We start from the raw sequence: 26,199 nt of genomic DNA, 5'->3' as shown, positions 1-26,199 counted from the left end.
CTTTCCAAAACATGACCATAAAGCTTAGACTTCCTGCTGAAAATTCCAGCTGGACCCAGATAAAATCTTTTTCCTGGAAGAAACTGCAGGATGCTTTTTTCATTCACAATCAGTTTCCAAAGGGTGTGTGACTGGTGCTAAAGGAAATGGAAGAACTGTCATTTTGTGCTGAGAAACCACCATCTTTCCTCCTGAATCCCAGCAGTAAATAGACATGTCTCACATCCTTTCCAGCCAATGCTTAGACTTATTTCTCAGCTACAACCAGCCACAAGATGAATGCTAAAATAATTTCTCTGGCTATTAGTTCATGCATAACAGCGATACCATCAATGAGGTTCTGTACAGGAGAATTAACAGATGGGGCTTTGTCCTTTAGGGAACCCACCAAATAAGCTTTGGGAGTTCAGAACTGAGGCAGCACAGAGTGATTTGTACATTGTGCTTGGCATTGAGAGTATGTTTCTTTAACAATTAACACAGCTGCTTTGTCAGAACCCTTTTTAGCTTCTTTTCTGAAGGAAGTGAGCTGTATCTGTCCCCTTCCCCCAGCAACTGCAGAACTCATGGATAGAGAGTCTCAAAGAGGTGAAACACCCACATGCTTAATGAAAATGAGGCTGGTTGGTAAGAGGGGAGGCATCCTATTAAAAGTGCCTTTAAGAGCAGCATTACATCAAAGAGATCAGGCAGGGGAGAAAAATCAGCAGTACTTGGTGTACTGGAAAAGCTCCCATCAGTGTTTGCACCTCTCAAGTATTCAAAAGAATTATTCCCAAAGCCTGCGCTGGAGAAAGTAATTGCGAACATCCTTGACTCCTATCTCTGGTAGTGGTTGATTGCTGCAGCTGAGTCAGTCTACAAATCAGTCAGCCAGAGGATACCAGACTGCTGGAGACCAGACAGGACATTCCCCAATCCATGAGAGAGCTACTGCCATTAAAACATATTTGTCTTTCTCAAGCTCACCAACCAAATTAATTTAAAAAGCAGTGACTGAATTGAGAGTAGAGTTGGATAATAGCATCTATGCTGAGTGGCATTAAGCTGTCTTTCCTTCAAATCTCTGTTCTAACTGTGACGGGCAGGATTTGTAGGTCCTTTTAAGGTCTGAGTATGAACAGAGGACAGATCCTCTTGTGAGGATGTTCTCCTAACAGAGCTTATCAGATGCTTCCTTTTTTAGTGCATTGTTCTTCTGCCTTATCTTTAATTTTCCTCAAAAATGGCAACTCTGTTCAAGTCAAGGTCTTATCTCAAAGTAAGTGAGGATTTAACACTATCTTTGAGGAAGACAGTGCTCAGAAGGATGGGACTCTAATCAAGGAGAAAAAACTCACAGGATGCATGCCAATAGGATATAAGGTACCACCTTTCAATCGGTATTTAACATCTGGAATAATTTATCTCTTGTCAGCTCATACTCTGAAATTGTGGTTAGAAATGCTTGTAAAAGACTTTATACAGATGAAATAGAGGTTACAGTCCTTGTGCACACTTTACAGGTTGAAGTTCTCTGTTACATATACAGTCAGACTGAAATAAAGAAATAATTCCTTACAGCTTTAAAATCTGCATTAGTTGAATCAAATTGGCACTGTTCAACTTTGTCTGTAAATGTAGTTGTTGTATTCCAAGCAACATTAATGTAACTGAATCTGACATATGTTTGACACACAGTTCCTGAAGGTACAGGACTACAGGCATTTTAAAGTACGTATTTCATGTGACAATCTAAGATTTTTGCAAGAATCATGTCTTCCAAGTGGGAAAGACTTCAGACATGTAGTTAGTTAGCCTGGAGAAGAGACCCTGAGGGGCAGCTAAAGGGTCTGAACAGGACATGATTTTATCCAGTAAAAGATCTGGCAGCTTTTGCTGGAATAGCTGGCACTTGATCTCTGCTCTGAGATGAACAATACCTCTCATTCCACACAGGTCAACCTCTAGCTAGAAGTGATGCTGTTTCTTAGTGTGGAGAGATGCCTCTCTCAGGAGAGATGGCATCTGTGGTTGCTAGTGCTGTAACAGTGATAATGCTTTTATTATGGCTGTAATAGTTCAAGTGCTACTGCTGGCTTGCAAAAAAAAAAAAAAAAAAAAAGGAAGAAAAGAGCTTGGCTTTGTTTTGCTTTTCTAAAGATTTCTGCATCTAAAGATACATTTGGTGTAGGTGCCTCTCTATGAAATACATGGGTATTTCAAATAACACAGTACTTCTCTACTAGGACAACTAAGAAATCTGGATAGCTATTAATGAAAAGTTCATCGTAATGGCTTTGTTAACAGCAGTGGTATTGTTACTTTTTAGTATGTCAAAACTAATGTATATGTTAAATTTGAGATGACGTTCTAAAAATGCTGCTTGCTTTGAATGACTAAGGCACTCTGATTTTTGTGGTTTAACAGAGGCTTGACTAAATTTGCTAATGAAACATTTTCCCTCATTTCTCTTATTTGAGTTCTGAAGCATAAAAAGCTCTGAGTGCTGTGTATCCCTGGGATGTGGTATCTCCAGAATCTAAGATACTTTGATTCTCTGGGGCTGATGGATATTATGTTGTTTAATATTTTATACTTAAATCCATTGTGTCAAAACAATTACTATGACCTAACTGTTCCTTGCACTTCACAAATTCATTTGGAACACTCTAAATCTGATAGAGATGGGTAACTCAGGCATCTTCTTTGTCACATTAGCTTCTCCTATGCTCACTTAGGTCAATATTTGAGAGAATTCATCAGAATAAATCCCCATTTGGCCTGATTTGGCTTTGTGCTAGACTTTCTCCTGTAGTCATGTAGAAATTCCTGTCAGGACTGTATGAAGTTTTCCAAGGATGTGTAGATTCTTTGTTTTTTACTGAAAGCAGATTTTCTACTTGAATTATGATCTGTGGCATCCAAGCTTGAATGTTTTGCCTCTTCAGATAAACATCTTTGTTGAATCTCCATCTTATATTTCAATCATAGGCTGGGTCTCCGCTGCTTTGTGTCAGACATAATCAGAAAGTTTTTCAAGCATATGCTATGTGTGTCTATACAGACACATTTTAAGATGAGCAGGTTTTGGTGTTGCCAAAGAAACCACCAACTAATAAAAACCACTTGAAGAAACCACTAGGCTAAGCAAGGATCCTAGTCATAAGGCACTGAGATTCTGCCTTTTTCACAAAAGCAAAAAAGAGCAGTTTTCCAAACAGAAATCATAGAACTTATCCAGCTGTTGATGGACTGTGGTAGCTCTTGCCTAACGGTTTATTCAAATTCTTATTTTAATTTGCTGAAAAATTATTAATCTAAATGGCTGATACTTATTTATTTTTGGAGTCTAAGTTTGAGATGATCTTCTGAAGAAATCTTACACCACTGAAATTTTAAATAGGATTGTAGTACATTTCCTGAAATACTGTTTTTCATTTAGGCACTTTTTGTGTTGTATCAATCAGTTACGGCCGGGTTGGATGGGGCTCAGAGCAACCTGGTCTAGTGAAAGGTGTCTCTACCCACGGCAGGGAGGTTTGAACTAGAGGATGTTTAGGGTCCCTTCCAACCCAAACCATTCTGTGTTTCGTCAATTCTTCACTTAGGCCAGTATCAAAACTGAAGGGTTGCTGCTGACAGCTGTTGTTGGGAAGGGAGGAGAGTGGGGCAGGCTGACTGCCACTTCTCAAATCTAGTGAAACGAAAAACCTTAACACAATAGGCTGTGCAGTAGAAAGCTTATTTTCTTTTTAATCCTTAAGCTCAACTTTTATGGCATTATTTAAATAACTGGTAGAACAGTGCAGATAAACACAAGTATGTCAAGGATTGAAAACTAAGAGAAAAATTTTGTCAGGTAAGATATATACAATTACTGAAGTTTTATTTGATTACAAATGAAACAAATTATTTTCAACAACAACAAAAAAATTTGTCTTATCCCATTGTTTCGTCTCTTTTTCTTATAAGAATATGTCTGCCAGATACAGATAGATTAGATTTAGTTTTTGGAGACTTCATGTTAACATTTCTAATGTCATGGAAAGACAAGGAACCCAAAAAAGCAATAAAGCTTAGGGAGCATTTAGAGCTCTGAGACAGTCAAAACAGATGTTTGGTTCCTGTTTTCTTAACTGAATTTCCTCAGCTGTGCCCTGTCAAATTAGCTTCTTGCACCATCAGATGTACCGAACATATGCTACAGTTAAGAGGTACTGTGCTCATGTGCACTCAGTAACACATATATTTATTTACATTTTCCCCCAGGAAATTAGACAGAAATATAACAGTGCTACTTTTTAACCATACTTAAAAAAATCCAAGCGGAAACTGCTCAAGAGGCATTAAAAAGGTCTAGGTGAAAATGTTTTTGAGTGTTAGAAATTCCAGGATTTTCAATCAAAACCATTACAAAAATGAATTACCCTTTCAAATTGTGATTTCTATTCAGAGAAATTTCATTTGGCCTTTCTATTCTAGTTTTGAAGTTTATGCCTTCTAGATTTTTCTATCCAACTAAAGGGATTAGAAGCTTTTTTCAGCATAGGCAAAGTTCTTTGATATAATGGCACCGTTCCATGAACCAGCTTGTAGTATCAAACAATACGATATTAAAGCCCAAGGAACTACAAAAGCTTTGGGTTGTAACCTTCCTCTGGCATTCATGCCACGTCAAGCCTCTTTATGGTATTTGCTTTGCATCCACAGGAAGTTTGTTATAGGCAGCCACAGCCTATGCCCAGCCCTGAAGACAAAGCAGAGAACCTGAAACAGTAAAAGCAACCTTAATAATAGTGATTGTCTTTCACAGTAACACATGGCATTTTCACTGAGGGCTAAAATAAAAAAGTATTTGCAACCATTTTATGTATAGGACTCAGAAATGCTGGCATGGCTGCTGGAAACTTTTAAACCTGACCAAATTTCACATTGCTGCTCCTTCAGTTACAATGCTACAAAAGGCTCTGTGTTTGGGCAGTGCTAATTTCGCATGGAAAGACAGGATGTCATGCCACAGCTATTTGAAAAGGTTGCTTGGAATTAATGTCACCAGTGACAAAGTTACTTCAAAATCATTTAAATATATAAAAAAATTAGAAAAGAGTTCTGTTTAAAGACAAGTGCTTGTGAAGCTTGAATACCTGCAAAAAATCTGAAACTCATCAGAAAATATTTGCTAAGGAGTTCCCATTGGGATCAGAAGCCACTGTGAGAAAAATTGCAAAAATAAAATCACTTGATTTTTCTTCTTCAGTGTGGATATACTTCTTAAGGTGGCCTAGGGCTTGGTGGAGGAAATGGTGGTATTCCTTTTGCTACAAACTGCAAAAGGAAATGCTGTTTTAGAGGTTTTGGCAAGTCTGAAAATGGACTTTATTTTTCCTCAACAATTTTCAGCTTCTCTGCTACAGTTCTGCATTCTTTGTTTTGACCCTAGGAGCAGTATCTTGATTACACTTTGTAGGATGTAACAGCTGAATTGATGCAAAGCTTAATTTATTCAAACCTAGCTCTCTCTCTTTAGATATTGCAGTGAGGCCATGGTTTTGGATAAAACAGACTTTATAAACAGGAAAAAACTGCAACAACAAGGTTAGTTTATTCTACATCCTTTATAATCTGTCCCTGGAAATGAAAAACAGCATCACTGTTCATAAATGTTGAAGATGTGAGGCTGTAAACAACCAAAGATCAAGTTTTCAAAAAGGGAAAACAATTTGGAGTGAAAATTGTGGGAGACATGAAAGATGACTTCTTAAAAGCACCTGGCTTACTGAAATCTGATCTAATGAAGAAAATACTCCAGGAGTCCTGTTTTGCAACTCCAAGAGAAGCAAAATCAAGATTTTGGTTCTCAATGCATACACACGTAAGTGATTTCTTATTAATCCATGTTGCTATTACAATGTCAGTGCCTTCCAATGATTGTTTTGTTTTTTCCCTGGATGGATGGATGGTTTTCCATAGGTGAATGACTGATCAATCAGAAACATATACATCTTGATATCTTTTTATTTCTCCATATTAAATAAGTCATAGATATATGGCTGGATAGATTTATTGTTTGGTATAACATAATAATAGATAAACTAATGATAAGCAGATTTATGGTTAAGTAAATCATAGATATAATAGGAATCATATAAATATAAAATGTACAATATATTTGATGTGATGTGAGAGATATGTTCTCGTAACAGTATCTTAATACAACCTAAGGTAATCTTCTGACCTTACATTGATTATATGATTTATGAAAGAAGTAGGATAAAAACCATGCCTCTCATTAGATATCAAAATATTCTGGACAAGTTTTAAATAGTATATAGGAAATTCAGGGCTAAAATTTACTTTAAGCTGAACTTCAAGTAGGAAACAAGATTTTTGCTGATTTATCACTACCAGTTTCTGTACTCTATTTATAGAGTTGTATCCTCAGAACTCTTCAACAGATCTGGATTAGGCTGGAGGCCCTAAGATGGAATGGGAACTGCCTAATTTTTTTCCTGAATGAGAAATATTTTTTTGTTGTTGTTTTTTCCCTTCCTTCTGAATAGGCAGTTGCCATGCTGAATTGTACTGAATGTCCCCACTAGCCAGATGGTGGGGAGGAGGGCCTACGATAGAGTTTCAGCTCTAAATTAAATCCTCCTCTGGTGCTTCTTGGCTTGTTGCAGATGCACAGGATGCAGCTGATGTTAGCTGCTGAATTACTGGGAGACAGAGGGGTATCTCAGGGCCCTTTTAACCCTCCCATTGTGACAGACTGCTAGAACATACTCTCCCAATTTATATAGCTGTGGGGTTTGTCTCTCCCATATCTGCTCCTGTCACTTTCAGCTGGGGCTGTACCCAACTGTTGGTGATGCATGAACTGAATATGTGATCTATTATTTAGAGTACTAAAGATGGTGATGTTGCTGGGTAATATTTTAGCACCTATTTTCAAGGCAGACAGGAGCCTTCTGTGAAATGTGTGTCTGTTTTCTTAGTTCCCTTGTGCTGAAGTTTGATATTCATTGGCAGTGGGGTATGGAAACACTCCCAAGCACTTGCTCCCACCTCCACTTTGTGCTAGCACAAGCTTGTGTAGTTGGGTAGGGAATGAGGTCAGAACGACCTTGTTAAATTTGGGTATTTTTTCTAAGTGTACTTTACTAAGTTTCTAAATGTTACACAAGGAGTGTGTGTGCAGTTTTTATTCCTACCCCTGCAGCCTTACTGTTAACTTTGACTAAGAAAACATCTGTATACAGATTTAGTCTTCATCAGTTAGGTCTATCTTAAAGTTAGGGGTCCTTATCATAGAGCATGTAGTTGTAATAGAAGCACACTACATTAATTGCTCTTATCAGTAACCTTTACCAGCTTTAAAAATGTGACCTCAGACCACTCTTTTCAAGATATAAGACAGGAAAAAAATCCTCTGCATATTTGACTCCATTTACATGAAAATTGTAGTAATACTAAAAATAAAAATGTATATGTGCTCCCCTGTAAAACAAAAGTTTGTAATGAATTCCTCCCAACGTGAACATCTGCCACAGGCTTTCACTTGATAACATTTTTTGGCTCTGAGTCTGAATAAAAATTCACAGCCCAACATACTATGCTTAAGTGTGTTATCAAACAAATCATCATATTCTTGCCAGGAGCTGAAATCCTATAACTATGTAAACATCTGTTTATTAACTGCCAGCTCCCCACTGAGTATTACCTTTGCCCTGTTTTGCTCTCACCCATAGTCTTGAAGAAGAATTTCCAAGAGACTCTTGGCAAGCTTACTTGTCTGTAATACATGCAGCATTCCTGAAATTCTTGGCACATTAACCTTGAATCAATTCAAATGAAAGTACTTTGCTATTGCTGGTGTTTATTTGCTGTTTATAGTTGCATTGTTGAAATGTCTTTATTCTCCACCACAGCTTGCTATAATGTAACTGAAATAATTTAAAAGTAAATGGGGTGCCTTCTTTGCCATGTAATAAATTTCAGTAATCCTTCAGAAAGACATAAACCTTTACTAGGGAAGAGTTTTCCACCTTCTGCTGTATTCAGGCCACAACATGATGGTAGCTGCAGCTGGCAATGCAGAGGAGTGGAGCCTTTGTCCTGTAGCAGACATCCTAACAAGGCATTTTTCCTGCCTCAGCCAAGACTTCCAATAGTAACTCGCTTCACAGCATATTCCAATTATAGAGCACATGTTTCTTGGCTGTCTTTTACAGGCAATGTGAAACTAGATCTTTACTTCACAAGATGTCTCTGGAAATGTGAAGCCTCTAGTAGATAGGATAGAGGCACTTGTGAGATCTTCCACCTTAGCGGTGAAACTTTTACTGGAGCAGTTAGCTTTGAAAACAGTCACTGAGGGGAAAACAGAAACAGCTGAAGAGCTCTGTGAGCCCTAAATAAAGGGAAGCCGACCCTCTCTGGAAAATGTGAAATTAATATTTTTAATTATTTCAAAATAGTGTAGCTGAAGGAAGAAAATAGCAGGTGAATACTGAACACGTGCATGAGATGGAAGGTATTAAAGTAGAAAACTATGGAAGATGACATGCAAGTTTGAGATAAGTTGAGTGCTATGGTCAGAAAATGAATCAACTTTGTCTTTCCCTGAAGGATAGATTAAACCTGATTTTCTTGAATGCTCTGAGTATACATTCACAACAGTTCAAACTGATTAAAGATTTTAGTCTTGTCACTGCTCCATACTGCCTTCTTCCACTAGTTCTGAGAGTTCAGCAGTAGAGCCTTTTTTGAGCCAGGCTTTCTTCTTGGCTAGATCAGTCCTCCTGAGCTGGGTTATCAAGAGAGGAGAATGTCAGGGCCAATGCAGAACTTGGCACCACCAGAAGGGCAATCACAGAAGCCTGACTTTATGTCAGCTTAAACTGCTGTGGTGCTGCACCCCTTCTCTGAATGTAGAATATTGGTAAGGATGCTGCCTAGGGATGGGATGACATGGTTAAATTCAAGTGTTTTAAAAATCAGTGAAATATAATTTAAGACTCCCATAAACCAAAGTTCCTTAATTAGCATAATTGCACAGTGTCAAGACAGGGCTGAGCCAAGGTAATTTGAAAATGTAGTTATGTTTTTTATGTCTTAACATGTTCAGAATTATAAAATTAAATGAGCACTTATTTCCTCTGGGAAAACAGTATCATTTTTCTTCTTTTAAGCTTGAACTGATTTTATACACACACACACACACATATACACACATACACAAAAACATCAGAACTTTAGGTGGGTTTGCCTTGGGTTTTCCTCTGGAGAATTTGATTTGGAGATGATGTGATTGCTTCTATCTGCTATCAGTTGAACAGCATGGATGGAAAGGATGTGGAGATGAAATTTGCAACACGGGCTTTGCAAATAATGTGCCATTTAAAGCGTGTAAATGAGAAGCTCCAGTTTAATCCCTCCCATGTCCTGACTCCAGTCATACAAGAACTCTGTAGAGGCCCATAAAAGCCCTGTGAGTTTTTGATTTCCAGATGAAAAACAACAAAAAATATGATTAAATCAAATGAAAGTCTGTCTTACCAGAAACCATTTTTTTCTTCCATGAAAGCTAATCTATGCTTAGTGTACTGAGGGCTGTTTAAGTTATACCTAAAGCAAAGCAAGCAAGCAGTGGAGAAGCCTGTTTTGACAGAAGGATCATATATTAACCCTTTCTGACCCAAAGCTTTGTCCATATTAAAATGTTATCAATGATAAGGTTCAGAAAAACATCTCTTGCTATAATGCATAAATAAATTACTATGAGATTAACAAAATTTGTAATAGATTTCAGTAGCATTACTGAACACTGACATTAAACAAATGCATCTTGAGAAGGATACTACCAAACAATACTTTAAAAGAATCTGGAAGCTCACTTTAGAGCAACAAGTATTTCAAGTGCTGTTATGGTTTGAAAAGTGACTTCAACAGAATTCTGTGTAGTAAATCTCCAGTCTGTGAACCATGCAGTTAGAGATATCCTAGTTATGTTTAAAATATATTTTACTGCTTTTGGTAGTGCTGTAGCACATGGGAGCCATTGAGATGAAGCTGAATTGACCAAGATCCCAAATACTGAGCCAAATGTGAAGTTCAGCTTGCATATAAGTGAGCTGCAGGCCTATCTGTTTAATGCCATTAGAGTGAATTTTCCCTTTTTCGCTTACAACTGATTGATGGTACTTCCTGGACTGTAATATATTTACTACTTTTTAATTTTTCCAAGCTTTCCAGAGGCATTTAATTCTTCTGAAGAAAGAAGAAATGGAAAGGCAGCTAAAAACTGGGGATGGGGTGATGGCAGTGGTTGGGTGGCAGGAACTCTTTTTTATTGATGTAGAACACTAAGGTGGTGCTGTGTGGCATTGAAACCTGGTAACACAGTAACAGAAGGAGAACGCCTGGGGCAGGGGGCTGCTAAAGCTGCCATTGAACGCTCATGAAACTCTGCCCTCCTGAATGTAAACCTATTTCCAGAAGGTTTGTTTGCTTTTATGAAGTATTTTCAGAACTGTGAACTAGAAAGAGAAAATGCTAACCACTGCCGGTGTTCAGTCTTTTTTACTGATAGGTATGAATAGCTATCAGTATTGCATATCCTTTCAAGTACAGGTTTTTTGTTTGTTTGTTTGTTTTTTTTAAAGATATTCTAACCGTGACATTTAAAGACTGTTTGTGTATGTTTTTCTGGTTTGTATACCTATTTTCACTGTTTGGGCTAGACATGTTTGCTCACTGGAAATTCAGAGGAGCATTTCATTGCAAGATTTTTTTTTCAAGATTAAAAGAAGTAAAACAAATATTATTGTAATTTGTAAGTGTAACTGGCTATGACAGGTTACTGTAAGCAAAGCTTTTTTTTTATTTCAGACTTATCTCTACAATCATATTTTAATAATGTGCTTTGGTTTGCCAAATAATGCCTTTACCACACACTTTAATGAGGCTTCCTGAAGATGTTAAGGTTGTCTCAATACTCTTGTGAATCAAGCTCACATTAAGGATGGGATTTTTGAAGAAACAGCATTTACCAGCAGTTGTAAATAAAACACTTTGAACGTGTTGAATATGGCAGAAACTGTACTATCATTTTCAAGGATGGATATAGTCCTTGTATAATGCTGAAGTGGCACTTCCCAGCTGCCTGGCAGCATCACAGGCTGTAATATTGGCAGATGTATATGATGTGAAAGAGATTAACCCTTAAAGACAAAACTCTCTTAGTTGTTGCTATAGAGTAGGACTCGCTTTTGAGTTCTCTTCTTGTGAGATACGAGAACACAGACTGTTTCTTAGTATGCAGACTTTGTCACAGATATTTAGGTCTCAGTTGTGAACAAACTCAGTAATGTTCAGGAACTCTCACTCTTCTCCCCAAAATTTTTCACGATGTAAAGAAGCCCAAACACGTTATGGATGTAAACATTATTCGGACCTACAGGCTTTGGTTTTTTCTCCATTAAACATTTACCTAAGTTTTTAATATTTAATATTAAAATGTGATGTTGAAAGCAAGACCTACTTATTTTAGCAAAGTAACTATTTTAGCAAAGTTTTTCTTGTTGGGTGGATCAGTTTTGTGTTGAAATTGTGGCATTCTAACTGTGAGTGTGTCGTGAGTATCTTGGAAGGTTTCTTAGTTCGCTTACATACAAGTTAACAGAAGCGCTGTCTTGGAGGACAGTCACTGCCACTTGTAGTGGGATACTTCATGGAGTAACCATGGAGATACTCAGGTAACATGGTAACTACATGGGACAGGTCAGAAATTACCTACTAGGTAATTTCTAACTACTAACCTGCCTCTTGTCATCCTAATTTCCTGAATGCAAATGTCTGGAGCCTTTTCTTTAGGGCAACACTTCTAACTCTTCTTTACTTCTCAAAATATATTGACAAATCTATATTACATTAGCACTCAAAGTTATCTTCAAAAGCTTCAAAAGAAGCAAGGATGCTCTTTAGCTTCAAGAGGCATGCTATTATGGGTTGTGAGATTCATTTGAAATTATAAAATTCAGTTCTGTTAAATGCTGCTTATGAACTGACAAAGACTGAGTTTGGTTTCTTCTAAGAAAAACAGGTTTCTTCTTCTAAGAAAAACAAAAGCAAGGTGACAGGTCGTTAATCATGAGATGTCAGTGCAAGTGCTTTTTTCAGACCATGTTGTCACTGCTCCTTTAGAAATGGGATGTAAAGCCTACAATTAGCATGTCTTCGTTAGATTCTGACCTTGAAAGTTGAAAGGTATTTTGTTCTTACTAGTAGTGTACATCATACTTTAAATTAAAATTAATCATCTCAGTGGAAGTTATTTTTACTTAAAAACTTCCCCGGCTGAAAAGCTCAGCATTGCAACTATAGTTCTAAATAATATTCCTTTGGAGTCTAGATGAACATAATTGAGTTGATAAAGCATTTTTTCCCACCAGAATTCAACAAGTTATTAGGATTGGTGGTTCCATAATTGGTAGCTAAAACCTGCCTTTAAAAGTAGTTACCTGATGTGTTTTAAGGTTTTGTATTTAGTCAATTTTTTTTTTTTCCCCCGCTAACATTTGCAAGAATATGATAATGCGGTGGGGCAAAAAATCAACCAGGGCTGCCAGCCTAGAGCCTGGATGTATTGTAACTCTAATAGGAGCTACCTAAGGCCTTAAGATACCTTAAGATACTGGGGAGATTCCCATTATTAGGGGAAAAAAAAAAAAAAAATCACTTTTAGGATAATCAGGCATTGAATAGGCTGCCAACGGAGGTGGTGGAGTCACCATCTCTGGAAGTGCTTAAAAGGCATCTGAATTTGGCACTGGGCGTTACGATTTAGGGCTCTCGGTAGTACTGGGTGCACAGTTGGACTGGATCATCTTAAAGATCTTTCCCAGCCCCGATGATTCTGGTTCTACTCCCTGTGCGTGACCCCGGTTTTCATGGGAGGGCAGCAGAGCAGCGCTCTGAGGCGATCGGGAATGACGGGGCTGTTTTCCCACGCCAGGAGGGCCGGGTTTGGCTCGCGGCGCTGGCGCCGGGCCCGGCGGGGCCGAGGGCACGGGCCGGGCCCCTCAGCACAGCCCGGCGCTCCTCGCTCCTCGCTCCCCGCGCCGGCCGCTCAACGCCGCTCCCGCATCCGCCTTCTCGCGGCGCCGTGCGGCTGCTGCCCGGGCAGGGGCCAGGTGGGCACCGGGCGGGCGCCTCCACGGCTCCCTGCAGGGGCTGGGCGTTCACATGCGTTTATTTCCAACCGCGGCGCGGCTCGGCTCCCGCAGCCTGCGGAGCTGCCCGGCGCTGCGGGTGAAGCCGCTCCGCCCTGCGGGGTACCTGAGGCCGGCACCGCGCGGCGGCCAGCGCGGAGCGGGCGCGGCCGGCGGGGGCGCGGGCGGCGGGCGTGTGTGGGCTCCGCCCGCCCTTCCGCCGCGGCGCCCCGCCCCGTCCGCCGCCTCTGCCCGCGGAAGTGAGCGGAGCGGGGATGCGGCCGCGCCGCCCCGGCGCTCCGAGGTGAGAGGCGCGGCCGGGCGGCGGGGCCGGGGCGGCGGCCGTGCCGGAGCTGCCGCTTGCGCTTCTGTGCGCTGCCACGGCCGCCTCCCCCGCGCTGCCCCGCGGCCTGCGCTACGGTGCGGGCGGGGCCGAGGGGGCTGCGGGCAGGCGTCGCTTCGGGCAGGCAACGCTGCCCTTCGCCGCTTCTCTGTCTCCCGCCTGGCGCCGAGGATGCGGGGTGCGGGCAGAGCGGGGAAAGGAGGGGGGGGGTTACTTGGGGTGAGGGTTTATTTTTAGGAGCGAACGCCCCTCCCCGGGCGGGACGAGGCTGTTGGAGGCGCTGGGGGTGAGGGGAGAGCGGCGGCGCTGCTCCTCCGTGTTGCTGGAGCTGCTGGGCGGCTAATCCTAATCCTCATCCTCGGTGGTCTCTGACAGCTGCGGACTCCCTGTGTGTGCGTGTGCGGCTCTGCGCTGGGCAGCCTATACGTTTTTGTTTGTTGGTTTTTTTGTTTTTTTTTTTTTTTTTTTTAAATTTGGGGTTTTTTAATTTTTTTTTTTTTCCTCTTTTAGCGTTGGTTTCTCTTGCAGATGTTGCTGCAGGTGGGGGCGAAGGGAGCACTGTGATTGCCTGGGATCTTGGGGCATTTCTCTCTTCACCTTTCCGCTCCCGCTCCAGCGCTGCTGTTGCTAAAGACTTTTGTAACTATCGACTCAAGTACAATTTCGATGGAAAATGAAGGTAAAGGTCTCATCAGAGTCACTGACTTCATTGGAGCTAAGAGGATTTTTGCATGCAATTTGGTGACAACTGCTACTGGTGCGTGTGTATGTTTTACCGTTCCAGGGGTTCGCAGGGTTGCTCTCGTGTGTTAATCTTGTGGTAGGGATTTTGATCTGCATTTCGAGGTTTAAGATTCGTAGCATCATAAAATTTTTCTTTATTTGTGCTGCTGCTTGCTGAGCTAATTGTCAGACAGATTTTATTCTCTCTTGACGGATATTCGAAGCATCTCCTGTGCGTTTTAGTGCTCCATGTGTTCGGAATAAAATATTTTATTTAGACAGAAGCTTCTTAGCATTACTTGCTTGGTGTTTGCTTAGATTATGTGATTTTCTTAAATTTACATTTCAGGGGGAAATTGAGAAGCATTAGTTGCATTTTCCTTTGAAATATTTTGTGTATTTATATGGTCTTGAAAATGACTCAGATTTACTCTCTTGGAAAGTATTTAATTAAAAAGTGACGCTGAAGTTTTGAGTATTGAAAGAAGTTGCTCTATTAGCTTTCCCCTTCTTGTCTAGTTTGGAAATTATTTAACCTGGGGTTGGCCTTCAGTTTGTGCTCTGGGAACCTTGAAAGCCCCTTTGCATTATGACAGTGACTGAACTTCATTGACTTTTTTTTTCTTTTTGTTTGTTTCTCTTTCTGCTTGAAAATCTGTGAATTTTGTTATTTTTATTACTGTATATTTAAGAAAAGAACCATTGATGCCCCCCCTCCTTATGCCATCACTGTTCTTTGAAAATGGGTGGTGGTTTAGGTGGCTACTGGATTTTGCTATAGGTTGTTACATGACATGTTGGGTGCTTCTTTTCCTCCCACCCCGTCTGAAAAGAGGAGTGTTTTTTTAATTGTTTGACTTGAATGAGGAGCTGAATTGGGATTGATTGGTAGCCCTAAGTTATTTTTTATGGTTGGATATTTTTCTGGTTCGAAATATGGTTGTTGTGGATGACTGAAAGTTGTGGTAGTTGTGATGTCCGACAGGTTGAAAACTATGTAGGTTGCTGTCATATGGCATTTCAGAACTTTCTTCTAACTTTAAAATTATGTTAGAATATTTTAAATTCTGTTGATCATGCCTCCAGCTGGATAATTGTAAAGAAGAGCGTGGCTCTTGTTAGGTAGCAGGAATTTTGAAGGGCACAGAGCACCTCTAGAAGATTGGTCTTTGTTTTTAGAGGCGGGACAGCTGACAGAAGCGGGGTCAGTGCCTTTGCGTTGCAGTCACTGTTGCAAGTGAAAGGGTTTTGAATGGGCAACGCCCAGGAGCCGGGGAAGGCAGGCAGAGATAATACCACTGCATAGAATTACACTTAAGGGGAAAAAGGTATCTGTGTGCCAAAACCCAAATGGTAGAAAGACTTTTAATGCCTTACTGTTCTGCTACCAAATAAGCAGTTTATCACAGATGTGGTGTACAGTCAAGTTGTCTGTGATAGTGTGGCTCCGTTCTATTCTTCCAAATGCATGAAGATGGCATTTCTTATGAAAAAAATAGACTTTGCATAAAAATTAGTAATATTTGTATGATAGAAATAATACAAAAAGAGCTTTAGCTAGGAGAAGACACTTTAAAATATGATCAGATGCATGTTTCAATGGCAGAAATAAAGGCTGTGGTTTATTGAAGGTTTTCAAAATGGTGTAAGCTTATGGGGGTAGGGTAACTGAAGTGGTTGAAGTGGTTCTCTGTACACAGGAATTAAGTCTTCTCCACTATTTCTGCTCTCATATCCCTCCATCTCATAATTAATTGAGTTTCCAGATGAGCATGGATATTTACAACGGTGTACTGTCTGTATTGGTGTTCTTGGTATGTCCGAGCCCTTCTTTTTCTATCAGTGTGACATTTTGAGGCAGCTAGACACCAACAGCTTTCATATTGGAACTTTTCAGCACTCTAGATGTTCCTTAATGTACTTTTTCCTGGTGACAGTTGAATAATCTTTGTAATCTTGTAGAACAAAGATTACATTTAGAATATTTTTAAGTGGTGGCTTGTTTTTGTTTTTGTTTTTTTTTCTCCTCGAATATGTGTTTGGAAAGTCTCTCAGGTTTGGATATTGAGCAAGAGACGCCAGATTGTGGTTGTTTTTTTTTTTTTCCTTCCTGTACTTGAATGAATATTCAATATGGGGAAGTGATGAGATGGTTAGGAAAACTGATGTTTTTCTGTGTTAATTCAGTACTCATAAGCAGTATTATATGTTTATGTCTAGGCTAGTTTTGTCCTGAGATTTTGTGGTTCCTGTTTCTTATGTGGGGTTGATTGAACTTCTGCCAAAATTCATGTTTCTCATGGTAATGAGGCAGAGAGAATTTCCCATCATAGAAAGATTTCTGCTTGATCATTAAACTGTGATTTAGAGGAATGATGTTTGTATTTCCATTTGGAAAGGTGGAATTTTGTGACTTCTTTCTGTAAGACCTTTTTCTTAAACTGTAGGCAGTTAAGGAAATCTTGCATAGACAAAATATAATTTTGTAATTTTTGTATCTCTCCATTGGTACCTCTGGACCAATTGAAATAATTTTCTGTAGTGTAGTCTTAAATTTTTTCTTCCTCTTATCAACGTATTTTAGATTGTGATTTAGGCTGTTTGCTTGGATGAGCATTGTCTTGTAGAAGTCTGCCTTTTAGTAGACAAATAAAGTACACAATTTAGGTTTCATAGATTTTCAGCTTCTTTGAGGTCAGACTGTGACGACAAATACAAATTGTTTAATAGAATTAAATGGAATTTAACAAAAATTACTGTTTTGTTACCAAGGCCTTAGGTAGTATTTGTTTTCATAACATTAAGGGCTGAATGGGAGAGGTCAAAGTAACATTTTCCTGCAAAAAATTGTCCCAAAGTCATATGGAAGGTTGGTACAAAAACTCAGACCAGACTTGCTGCATGTAATAAAACACCATGTGGTGATTCAGAAATCCTCCTTAATCCTTATTGTTTTGAGTCCTAGTTAATTTTATCTAATCTTCAAAGATGATGGTCAACTTCAGCCTATAGTCTGTAGTAATTTTAGGATAATTTTGATGACTGGATGAATAGGGTGTGAATAGATGTAAGTGAAGATTGTTTTATTTCTTAGAAAAAGATATTTTAGTTCATCATAAAATCCTGAAAAATTAATAATTCTGTTTGTCTCATGCTTGAAGTGCAGTTGAATTTCCTAGTGAGTTCCATGGGTGGTGGTTTTTGGTTTTGATTTTTTTTTTTTAATGATGAAAATGGGTGTAGTTGCTAAACTGTCAGACTGAAGATCAGTGAATAGATTTTGGGTTTTGAGGGCAGTGAGTTTTAGCACCCTGGCCTGGCTCATCATGGATTAGGCAGCCATAAGTACTAATGAAGAGGTGGTGAGTGTGTACACACAACAGACAACAGAGGGATGCCTGTGGCAGCAGTGGCTTGAAAATAAATTAAACAGTTCCAGAGTGGTATCATCAGTTGTTCATTAAGTAATATCCAAAATAATCAGATTGAAATTTGCGATGAAAAATCGCAATTGGAGTTTCTGAAATGGACTTGGTGTTATCACAACAGTTCAAGTTTCCTTTGGAATGTAGATGATTTCTAAACAAATTAGTAGGTGAAACAAGAAATTTGAAAGTTACTGAAATTTGGTATTCCTGCGTGGGAGTCTTCACTCAAGACTAATTCTATTCCTATATGTAAACAGTCCTTTGATAACTGAAGTAAGTTCATATAGCTCAGTCTTGCATTAGAAACATATATTTCCTTTAGAAATGAACAATCAGAGTCATCTTTTAATCTGGTTGATGGAGCGTTAGATAGTTTTAGCCTTTTCTTTCCCCTTTTTTCCCCATGCAGGTAACTTGGAAATGTTAATGTATAATAACCTAGAAATGGTTTAATGTGGTGTCAGTTTGAGTTCAGATGTTGCAGAATGTATGCTTAGTTATTTTGCTCCCTCTGTAACTTCTTGACTTGAAGAGTCTATGGCATAATCTCCTGGTGAGGCAGGAGAAACATTGCTGTAAGGAACACGCAGACAAAATTCAGCAAAAGAGAATCAAACATTTTTGCTTGTGTTTTTGCGGTGAAGAGTGACAAATACAGTGATTTTGAGCATCTTGGGGGGCTTTTCTGTAGGACTGAATGAAAGGTCTCCTTATTGTTGAGAAAAGATCCTGCTTCTGAGCTGTGTTCCTGCACTAGTGCTGTGTTGACTCTTGTGGTTGTTGAGATTGTCTGGCTTGCAGGCTTGCCAGAAGCCCTGGCAGAAGGTTAGCCCAGCCCTTCCTTCCCCTTGCCCTTGTTGGGCAGTTTTCTGTTGAGTTGGAAAATTGTATGGGTTCTTGAAGTGTTCAGGTGATGTTGAAAAAGGTGATGATGGACAGAGGAGTGAGACCTGTTAGCTTGACTCAGTTCCTTATGTAATCATGGCTTCCATTCAGTATCAGTTCACCCACAGACCATGGTGGAATTCTGCAAGAGTGGCGTAAGTTAATAAATAGATTTTTTGTTGCGAGAGCTGCTTTTGATTCATTGAAAGAGTTCAGATGATAGCTGATTGACATTGGGTGATAAAATTGACATTTGCAGTATGGTTTGTAGAAGCTAGAAGGAATTATAAAGTTACAAGGTATAAATTTGGGACAAGCATCTGTTTCTGCTTATTTGTTTTGTAAACATTCTACTCCAAACAACTAGAAAGGATAAAATGGATAATGGGTTAACAGATGCCATCTAGAGAATCTTTTACAAAGGCTTTTAAAATATTTGTGAATAATAAATTTTCTGCAGCACTTTTTTCTGCATACATAGTTCACCAAAAAAAGAGAAGCACTGTGAACACAGTGTTGCTGCTTTCTTGATACTAATCATAAGAAAATTTGTTGCTATGAGTAATTATGCAGTGAGTTATGTTTGCATTTAAATTGACACTGACATTAGCTTGGTCTTGAGAACTGTTGTCAGCAGTAAGCTCAGGGGTTTTTTACTTGGAAATTTATTTTGTTGCATTATGAAGAGACTGCATAGCTGTTGAAGATATAATCAACTATGGGGTCTTGAAGCTTCATAATTTTAAATGAATACTGAGAGAATATTTTTATTGGTGTTTTTGCTCAATATTATTATATGGCAACTAAATTCTGCATATCATGGGTACATTAATAGCGTATCACAGGGTGATAAAGTTCTTCATTTTAGTGTTTGCCATTCAAGTGCCATCCTTGATTCAGAGAAGCTCAGCACTTCTGAGTGTTATGAGATACCAGCAGGTTGTTGGAGAGCAGCCATATGATCTTATTTCTAAGCTTAAATGTTCTGTTCTAGAAAGTTAGTGACTCTCTGGCAAGATAAATGACTGATACTTAGACCCAAAGTTTTTTGGCCTTTAACTTCTAAAGGGCTTCCCATGAAGGGAAGGATTTAAGCTGAAGCAGGAGCTATTTAGAGTCAAAGGAGGTATGGCCAGCAGTGCTCTTTTCCTTGGTCGATGAGTTTCTGACCTGATAAGTTTTGCTTTCATCGAGGTACTAGCATTGATTTGATCATTTTAGTGTGTGCTTAAGATAGTTTATCTTTTTGTTCTTCTGATTAATAAGTAATGACAAATGTAAGAAATGCCCAGGCAGACTTTTTCCAGTGTTCAAGGAGTTTTTTTGAACAGGAAGATTGAAAACTGAATATTTTGGCCAGCCAGCTACAGATAGGTCTGATGTGTTTGTCAATGCCTTCTTGGTAAAGCTGGTGCCATCCCCAGGTTTTCAGCCTCAGCAATGAGGCTTTAAACTCATCATAGTACGTCCTCCAGAGTATGCATAAATGCTTTAAATGGTAAATCTTTTGTAGAAATGAAACAGAAAATGTGTTTGGCATTCTTAAGTTTCCCTTGTACTCTACATTAAATAAGCTAAAGGAGCATAAAGTGGTGTTGGAGATTTAGTTGGATTATTTTGCCTTTACTCTGGCAGTCCACAGCACTGCAGTCAGGTTATTTTGTGAAATGTTTTCTCTAGCTAGGAAGCAGGCAGTTGTCACTAACAAGGTTTGCGAGATAGCTGCATGGTGTATACTGTGATTACAGCAGACTGCCCATCTTTACTCTTTGCTGCTAGCCTCAGTTGGACTGGATGCCCTACTTTCTGTTTTTTAAATTAAAGAAGATATGGGGAAACATCCTGAAAGAGTAAAATGTATTCCAGTTACAGAGCCATGTTGCTCGAAGAGTGTTCTTGGAAAGTATTTTTAGGACTGGAAAATAGTTCTTGAGCTTTATAGACTATTGTAGAGTTAATAAATTGGATGTTAAATGGAGCATCTTAGTCTTTATTACACTGCCTGAAGTAGATGGGGTTGGGGATAGGTCGCTTAAATATTTTACGACTTTTAAGATAAGATAAACCTTGAGATTTAAAATGGTCTGTGCCATTATTCTATTTCTGTTTCTAATTTGATAAGACATGCCAAAGTGTTGTGTATCAAAGAATATGGTTCTGCATTATGTTGTTCCATGGCCATAGTTAAAGTCCTAAGCCCTGCTGATGTGGTACTGGAATATAAGGCAGGGGTTTTTTCAGGCTTACAGAGCAGCTTAGCAGGTTGTTCTCATAATTTGGGTGTTTATATTTCTTTGGTTAATGGGTGGTGTCTTGCTCTTTTTCTATTAAGTGTTATGAAATGACACACAATAACAAGGGGCTGAAACTGTGACCTTCCAGGATAAAATTACTCTGCAAGGAGAACTCATTAATACAAATTAGTGGTTTTCTTTCCTTCTGGCTTTTTTAGAGTCAGAACTTTTCTGTGTGAACTTCCTTTGATGTGGGGGCTACTGGTAAACGTTTTAACTAAAATACTGTAGAATAGGAACAAATTTTTTTTTGACTGTTGGAATCCAGGGTTGCTGCAGCTGTTTCCCCAGAAGTGAAAAATCATCACACTTTTCCAGAGGAGTGCATTCAAAAAAAGACAGTAGACAGTAACTTCAAAGTACTTGTTTCTCTGAGCAAACAGGGTCTGGTTGAAAACAAGAGGCTCATTAGTTTGCAGACTTCAATCTTTCATGGGGTGGGAAAGGATAGCTCTTTGCAGTGACAAGTGAAAGAATCTTTTTGCAAATTTGTTGAGTAAGTGTTGGCCCTTCTTGTTCTAAAAGTCTTGTTTCCCATAGAGGTATGTGTCAGAGTTTAATGCTCTCTGGCCACGTTCTTTTAGATAACCCACATAAGGAGGGTGCAGCATTGAATATTAGGGCAACAAAACTGGTGAAGGTCTGAAGCACAAGTCCTATGAGGAGCAGCTAAAGGAGCTGGGGTTTAGCCTGGAGAAAAGGAGGCTCAGAGGAGACCTTATTGACCTCTAGAACTACCTGAAAGGAGGTTGTAGCCAGGTGTGGGTTGGTCTCTTCTCCCAGGCAACTCATGACAGGACAAGAGGACAAAGCTTCAAGTAGTGCCCAAGGGAGATTTAGGTTGGACATTAGGAGGAGTTTCTTCACAGAAGAGGTGATTACCCATTGGAATGGGCTGCCCAGGGAGGTGGTGGAGTCACCATCCCTTGGAGGTTTTTAAGGCAGGACTGGATGTGGCACTCAGTGCCATGGTCTAGTCACCATGGTGGTGTTTGGTCGTAGGTTGGGCCCTGATCTGAGAGGTCTTTTCCACCCTAATTGATTCCGTGATAGCAAAAGCATGCGCTTGAAGATACTTGATGTTGTGTGAGCTTTTGATTTAGCAGAAGGACACATTCATGCTATGTTTTCAGTATGTTTTGTAAGTATACTTTGTAACTAGCAAAATGTAGAAATTTCAATACATAGTTCAATCACAATCCCAATGTGAGTCCCGTTTCCTGTCTCTATAATATCTGCACCATTGTCGTGCTGGGTGTCCCTCATTGCCAGAAAGGATCATGTGGGTTGAGACCCCATAAGGTGCTCCTGAAATTGTGTCAGTGGTTCCGTGCATGTGGTCACTGGGCAATGTAAGCCTGATCAGCATGGGGGGGAAGCAAACTCAGACATTAGCCTTGTTTTGATGAAATCTGGGGGAAACATTCACACCACCAGTTGATCCACTCAGCTGACTGAGATGTTTGTCCAAAGCAGAGGCCACGCTCCAGTCCCACTGTGTAGAGGTCAAGTCAGCCTCTTCGCAACTGCTGTGGTTTGTCACACCCTGCGTTATTTCCTGAGCTTCATGGGTGCTTCACCCTTGCTCATCTCCTCCTAAACCCTGGCAGAGGGCTTCATTGATCACTATTAGATCCAAATTTACAGGAGTTTGAGACTCATTTGGGAAGCTGCTAGTCAATCACAGTTGGTCTTTGTGATTTAATCACATATAAAGTACAAACAACTGTATCACTGCAGCCTGTAAAGATAAAGCCTTTCTCAATATAATTTCCAAATTTATGTGCATAATTAAAATATAGATAAATTAGTTCAAAAGCCAAGAATAAGACAGCAAAAATCAGAGTTTACTTAAGGTAAATTTACAACTTGACCGCATTTTTAGTTTGTGAGCTTGATTGCACTGGGTTTTATTTATTTTATTAAGTCTCTATTTGCCACACTCAGCTGCTTCTACCTGCTTCTGCTAGCATAACTGGTTAATTTCTCTGGAGATTTAACTCCTGTTAAAATCTGGTGAAATCTCACAGATAAAATTGTGTCATAGTCACAACCATGTTGAGACTGGTTTCAAAAATGGGCTTTGTGAGCTTCTGTCTGCCTTACTTCTACTTTTGGAAACCTGCTGTTGCTTCAGGGGTTTGCTTCTGGCTGTACAGTTGGTGTAGGAATTACTGTAACTATTAAGTCTGCCTAGTGCCTTTTTTTGTGTGTGTGTGTGCTTGGCTTTTGTGTCTTGTCATCACTTGGCCATGGTTCTGTGGCTGGGGCTTGTATTGAGGTTCCAGAAGCACTTTGCCTTCTAGAAAAAAGGTGGAGGGAAAGATGGCATAAGCATCTGGTGAGATAGGCATTTTTTTAGCTAGTGACTCTGTGGAATCACAGTTGTGATGCTGAGCAATGATCTATTGAAATAGAGAGCTTGATGATGCTCAAGATAGATAAGACAGTTATGCTTTAAAGAAGACAGTTAAAAATGTGCATCCCCAAAATCTCTACCCACAATGTCGTAATCAACAGGAGAGGATTTTGCAGAGATTCTTCACATCTGATGGAACTGACAGAAAAAAAGGATTACTTATATTCTGGGTAGTCTTTTCCTTAAAGATGCCTTTTGCAGCCAAGAGTCTTTGCCTAGTGGGAACTGTGTCCAAAGTCTGTGTACATCCACAGGGAGAGTCAGACCTCTGTGCCCATTGACATCTAGTTGAGCTCTAGTTCTGTGTGCTTTCAGGATTCCAGACTGGGCAGAAGAGGGAAGCACTTGGTATTTAAGTATCTTTCTGTGTGCATGGGTGTCTGCATTGCCCCTGTGCACCTGTTATCCTGGCTCTGAATTGTACAGACTTGCAGAAGAACATGCTTTTTAGGATCTGAGCTTTTTAAACCTTTTAGTGTACATCTCACACAATTTGATCACTTAGAAAGTTCAGGAAGTGGGAAGCTTGTACGTTTTAGTCTGGTGATGCTAATACCTTCAGTGAAATACCTTTTATTATGTTGAACACTACTGTTTTTTTCAGTGTGGGGAAGGTGGATAAAAAATGAAACCTAATTCTTAGAGTGGGTGAAGAAGTCCTTTTTCTTTTGGGATCCCCGTAAAGAAAGGCATGAGTTTGTGAAAGGCAGATCTCTACTAATAACTGAGAAAAGGCAACAGCAAGGTATGAAATCATATGTCCTTTCTGATGCTGGGAATCCTGAGATGATGCAGCTTTGGAAGGATCTCTGATCAGGGCATGGCACATTGTAGATCTTCTTTGCTCATTGTTCATTTGTTTTGTTGGGGGTTTTGCTTACAGTACAGTCATCCATCACTGATAGTCAGGTCTGGAATGAGAGCTTTGAAGTGTCCCATGGACAATGTGCTCTAATATCCTTACCTCATTAAGAAAACTGCAGCTCCTGAGCAAGGTGCATGTAATATTTCAAGTGGGAAAGACAGCATACTGTACACATACTTAACATGAAATGCACATTGATTCGTTACACATTGATTATGCGGACATTCATTAATTGTGCTATTGATTAGACACAGCATGACTCAGTAACGATCACATGGCGTCTGTGGTAATCACGTACCTGATTGTGGGTCACTGACTGCTCACACAGTAATAATCTTACTGGCGGATCATTACAGACAAGCTGAAAGGTCTTTGTAGTACTTGAATTGACTTGAAAGGGGTTCAGTTTTACAGGGAGTGAGGGACAGGTTCAGACAGATATAGTGAGCTGTTCAGATGGACCCAAAGATTCAGAAGGAATTTCGAAGAATCAGAATTCCTTTCAGTATCTCAAGTTAAATTTCATTGTTTTGTGAACATCTGGGGTTTTTTTCACTTTTGCTGTTCTCTATAGATTAGTTTCTCCACTACGTTTGTATTTCATACTTGTAGGTCAGTTGAGTAGCTTTATGTAACATTTGCAGGGCTTTATGTTAGCTAATTAGCCAAAGTGTTTTGGTCACCAGTTTGTCTAAAAATAGGTTTTGCTATGAGAGTGTTCTAAATTTTTAGACTGCTCTCAGTGAATGTAGGTCTTTCCAGTTGCATTCTCTGAGCAAGAAGAGCTAAAATTCCCCTTAAAAATAATTATAAAAGTTTATTGGTGTCAGTGAGCCCTGCTGATGGATAATGGACTCATCCTGCTAAGCTGAGAAAAGCAATGGTAGAGGTAAGCCATTGGTACTTCTTATTGGTCATGGTAGAAGGAAGTTAGGTAGGTTCTTGTAGCCTGTGAGGGAGAAGAAACAGTAAGACATTGCTGTTAACTGGATTTTTCTTCAGAGAAAACAGAAGGGAACTCTCAATTTCTGGGTAGTTTAAGCCCTCCAGACAAATTTGTATTAATTTTGATAAACATCCTTTGGTCACAGTTCCATGGTCGTATGATTGACGCATATTTCTTGGCCTAGAAATGGTGGTGTGTACCTTGGAAGTGGTCCAAGAAAAGCCCTTCCTGAGGCAGTGATTTATTTTTGTTAGTTAGCATCCTGCTGCTTTGTTCCTTGGTGGAATTAGCTGCAAGTGGGGAATGGAAAGCTGTAGACACGGGAACTTCAGTGGGGATGTGTGTGCTGCCTATTCAATTCCTGACGTTGGCCAGTGTTATTTCTTAGCCCGCATTTTCTTTATCCATAAAAAAACCTGGCCTGCAGTGAAATACTGAACTATTTTAAGGTATCAACCGATGAATGATGGAAAATTAATTGCAGCATAGGATGGAAAGAAATTTTGCTATATGTGGGTTGTCTCCTTTAATACAGAGCGCTGTGGTTCTGGGAATAGCTTCTGTTGGGTACCTTAAAAGGTGTTGCGGAGGCCCAAATCTCTGGTGGGCAGCAGTGCAAAGGATTGCAGAGAGCACTTGCCAACAGCATTGAATAAGCAGTTTTTCTAGTTTTGTGGAAGTAAAAGATGCACAGTAAAAGCAAAATCATTTGCTTAAATACAGTTGTTGTGGTCCAGCAGATAACAAGCACAGCTGGACCTAAATCTGTTGGTGTAGCCCACTTTATATTATATTTTGTGAGGGAAACAGTGATTGATTCCTCCTTGGCTAAGCAACTGAAATTTAATTTGTGGCAGTGATAGAAATTCGAAGCTGTTCTTTTCTGAACTACAAGTGTAGTTTAATCTACAAAGATTCTAGAGGGTTTTTAGGAATTAGACGAGGAGGGTTCATCCAGAATTATTGTACAATGTCTAATTCTGCTCTGGTGAAAGGAGCTGGTTATAAAAAGGCTTTCTTTCTGATTCTATATCAGATTTTATCTGGAATTTTTCACTATGTGCCATACAGTGTTCTTCATAAAAGTGGTAGATAATACAAAT

General features: G+C 39.6%; 1 protein-coding gene across 8 annotated transcripts in view; it reads left to right on the top strand.

The window, feature by feature from the left end:
• Positions 1 to 26,199, top strand: part of ATP2C1 (ATPase secretory pathway Ca2+ transporting 1) — a 68,413-nt gene that overhangs the window by 10,652 nt on the left and 31,562 nt on the right. Inside the window, exons 1-2 of one of the 8 annotated variants that reach the window (XM_040087781.1) lie at positions 13,423 to 13,497; positions 14,047 to 14,215. The exons of 3 other annotated variants lie outside the window; for them this stretch is intronic. In XM_040087781.1, coding sequence (XP_039943715.1) covers positions 14,210 to 14,215 — 6 coding nt within the window. In that variant the 5' untranslated portion in view covers positions 13,423 to 13,497; positions 14,047 to 14,209. Of the gene's footprint in view, positions 1 to 13,422; positions 13,498 to 13,653; positions 13,715 to 14,046; positions 14,294 to 26,199 lie in introns of those variants that run through there. 4 more of the 8 variants (XM_040087790.2, XM_040087799.2, XM_058419459.1 and 1 more) reach the window with 4 other exon arrangements.

The sequence above is a fragment of the Hirundo rustica genome, chromosome 1 (assembly GCF_015227805.2).
Source record: "Hirundo rustica isolate bHirRus1 chromosome 1, bHirRus1.pri.v3, whole genome shotgun sequence".
NCBI classification, from domain to species: domain Eukaryota; kingdom Metazoa; phylum Chordata; class Aves; order Passeriformes; family Hirundinidae; genus Hirundo; species Hirundo rustica.
This window is presented reverse-complemented; position numbering and strand designations above follow the sequence as displayed.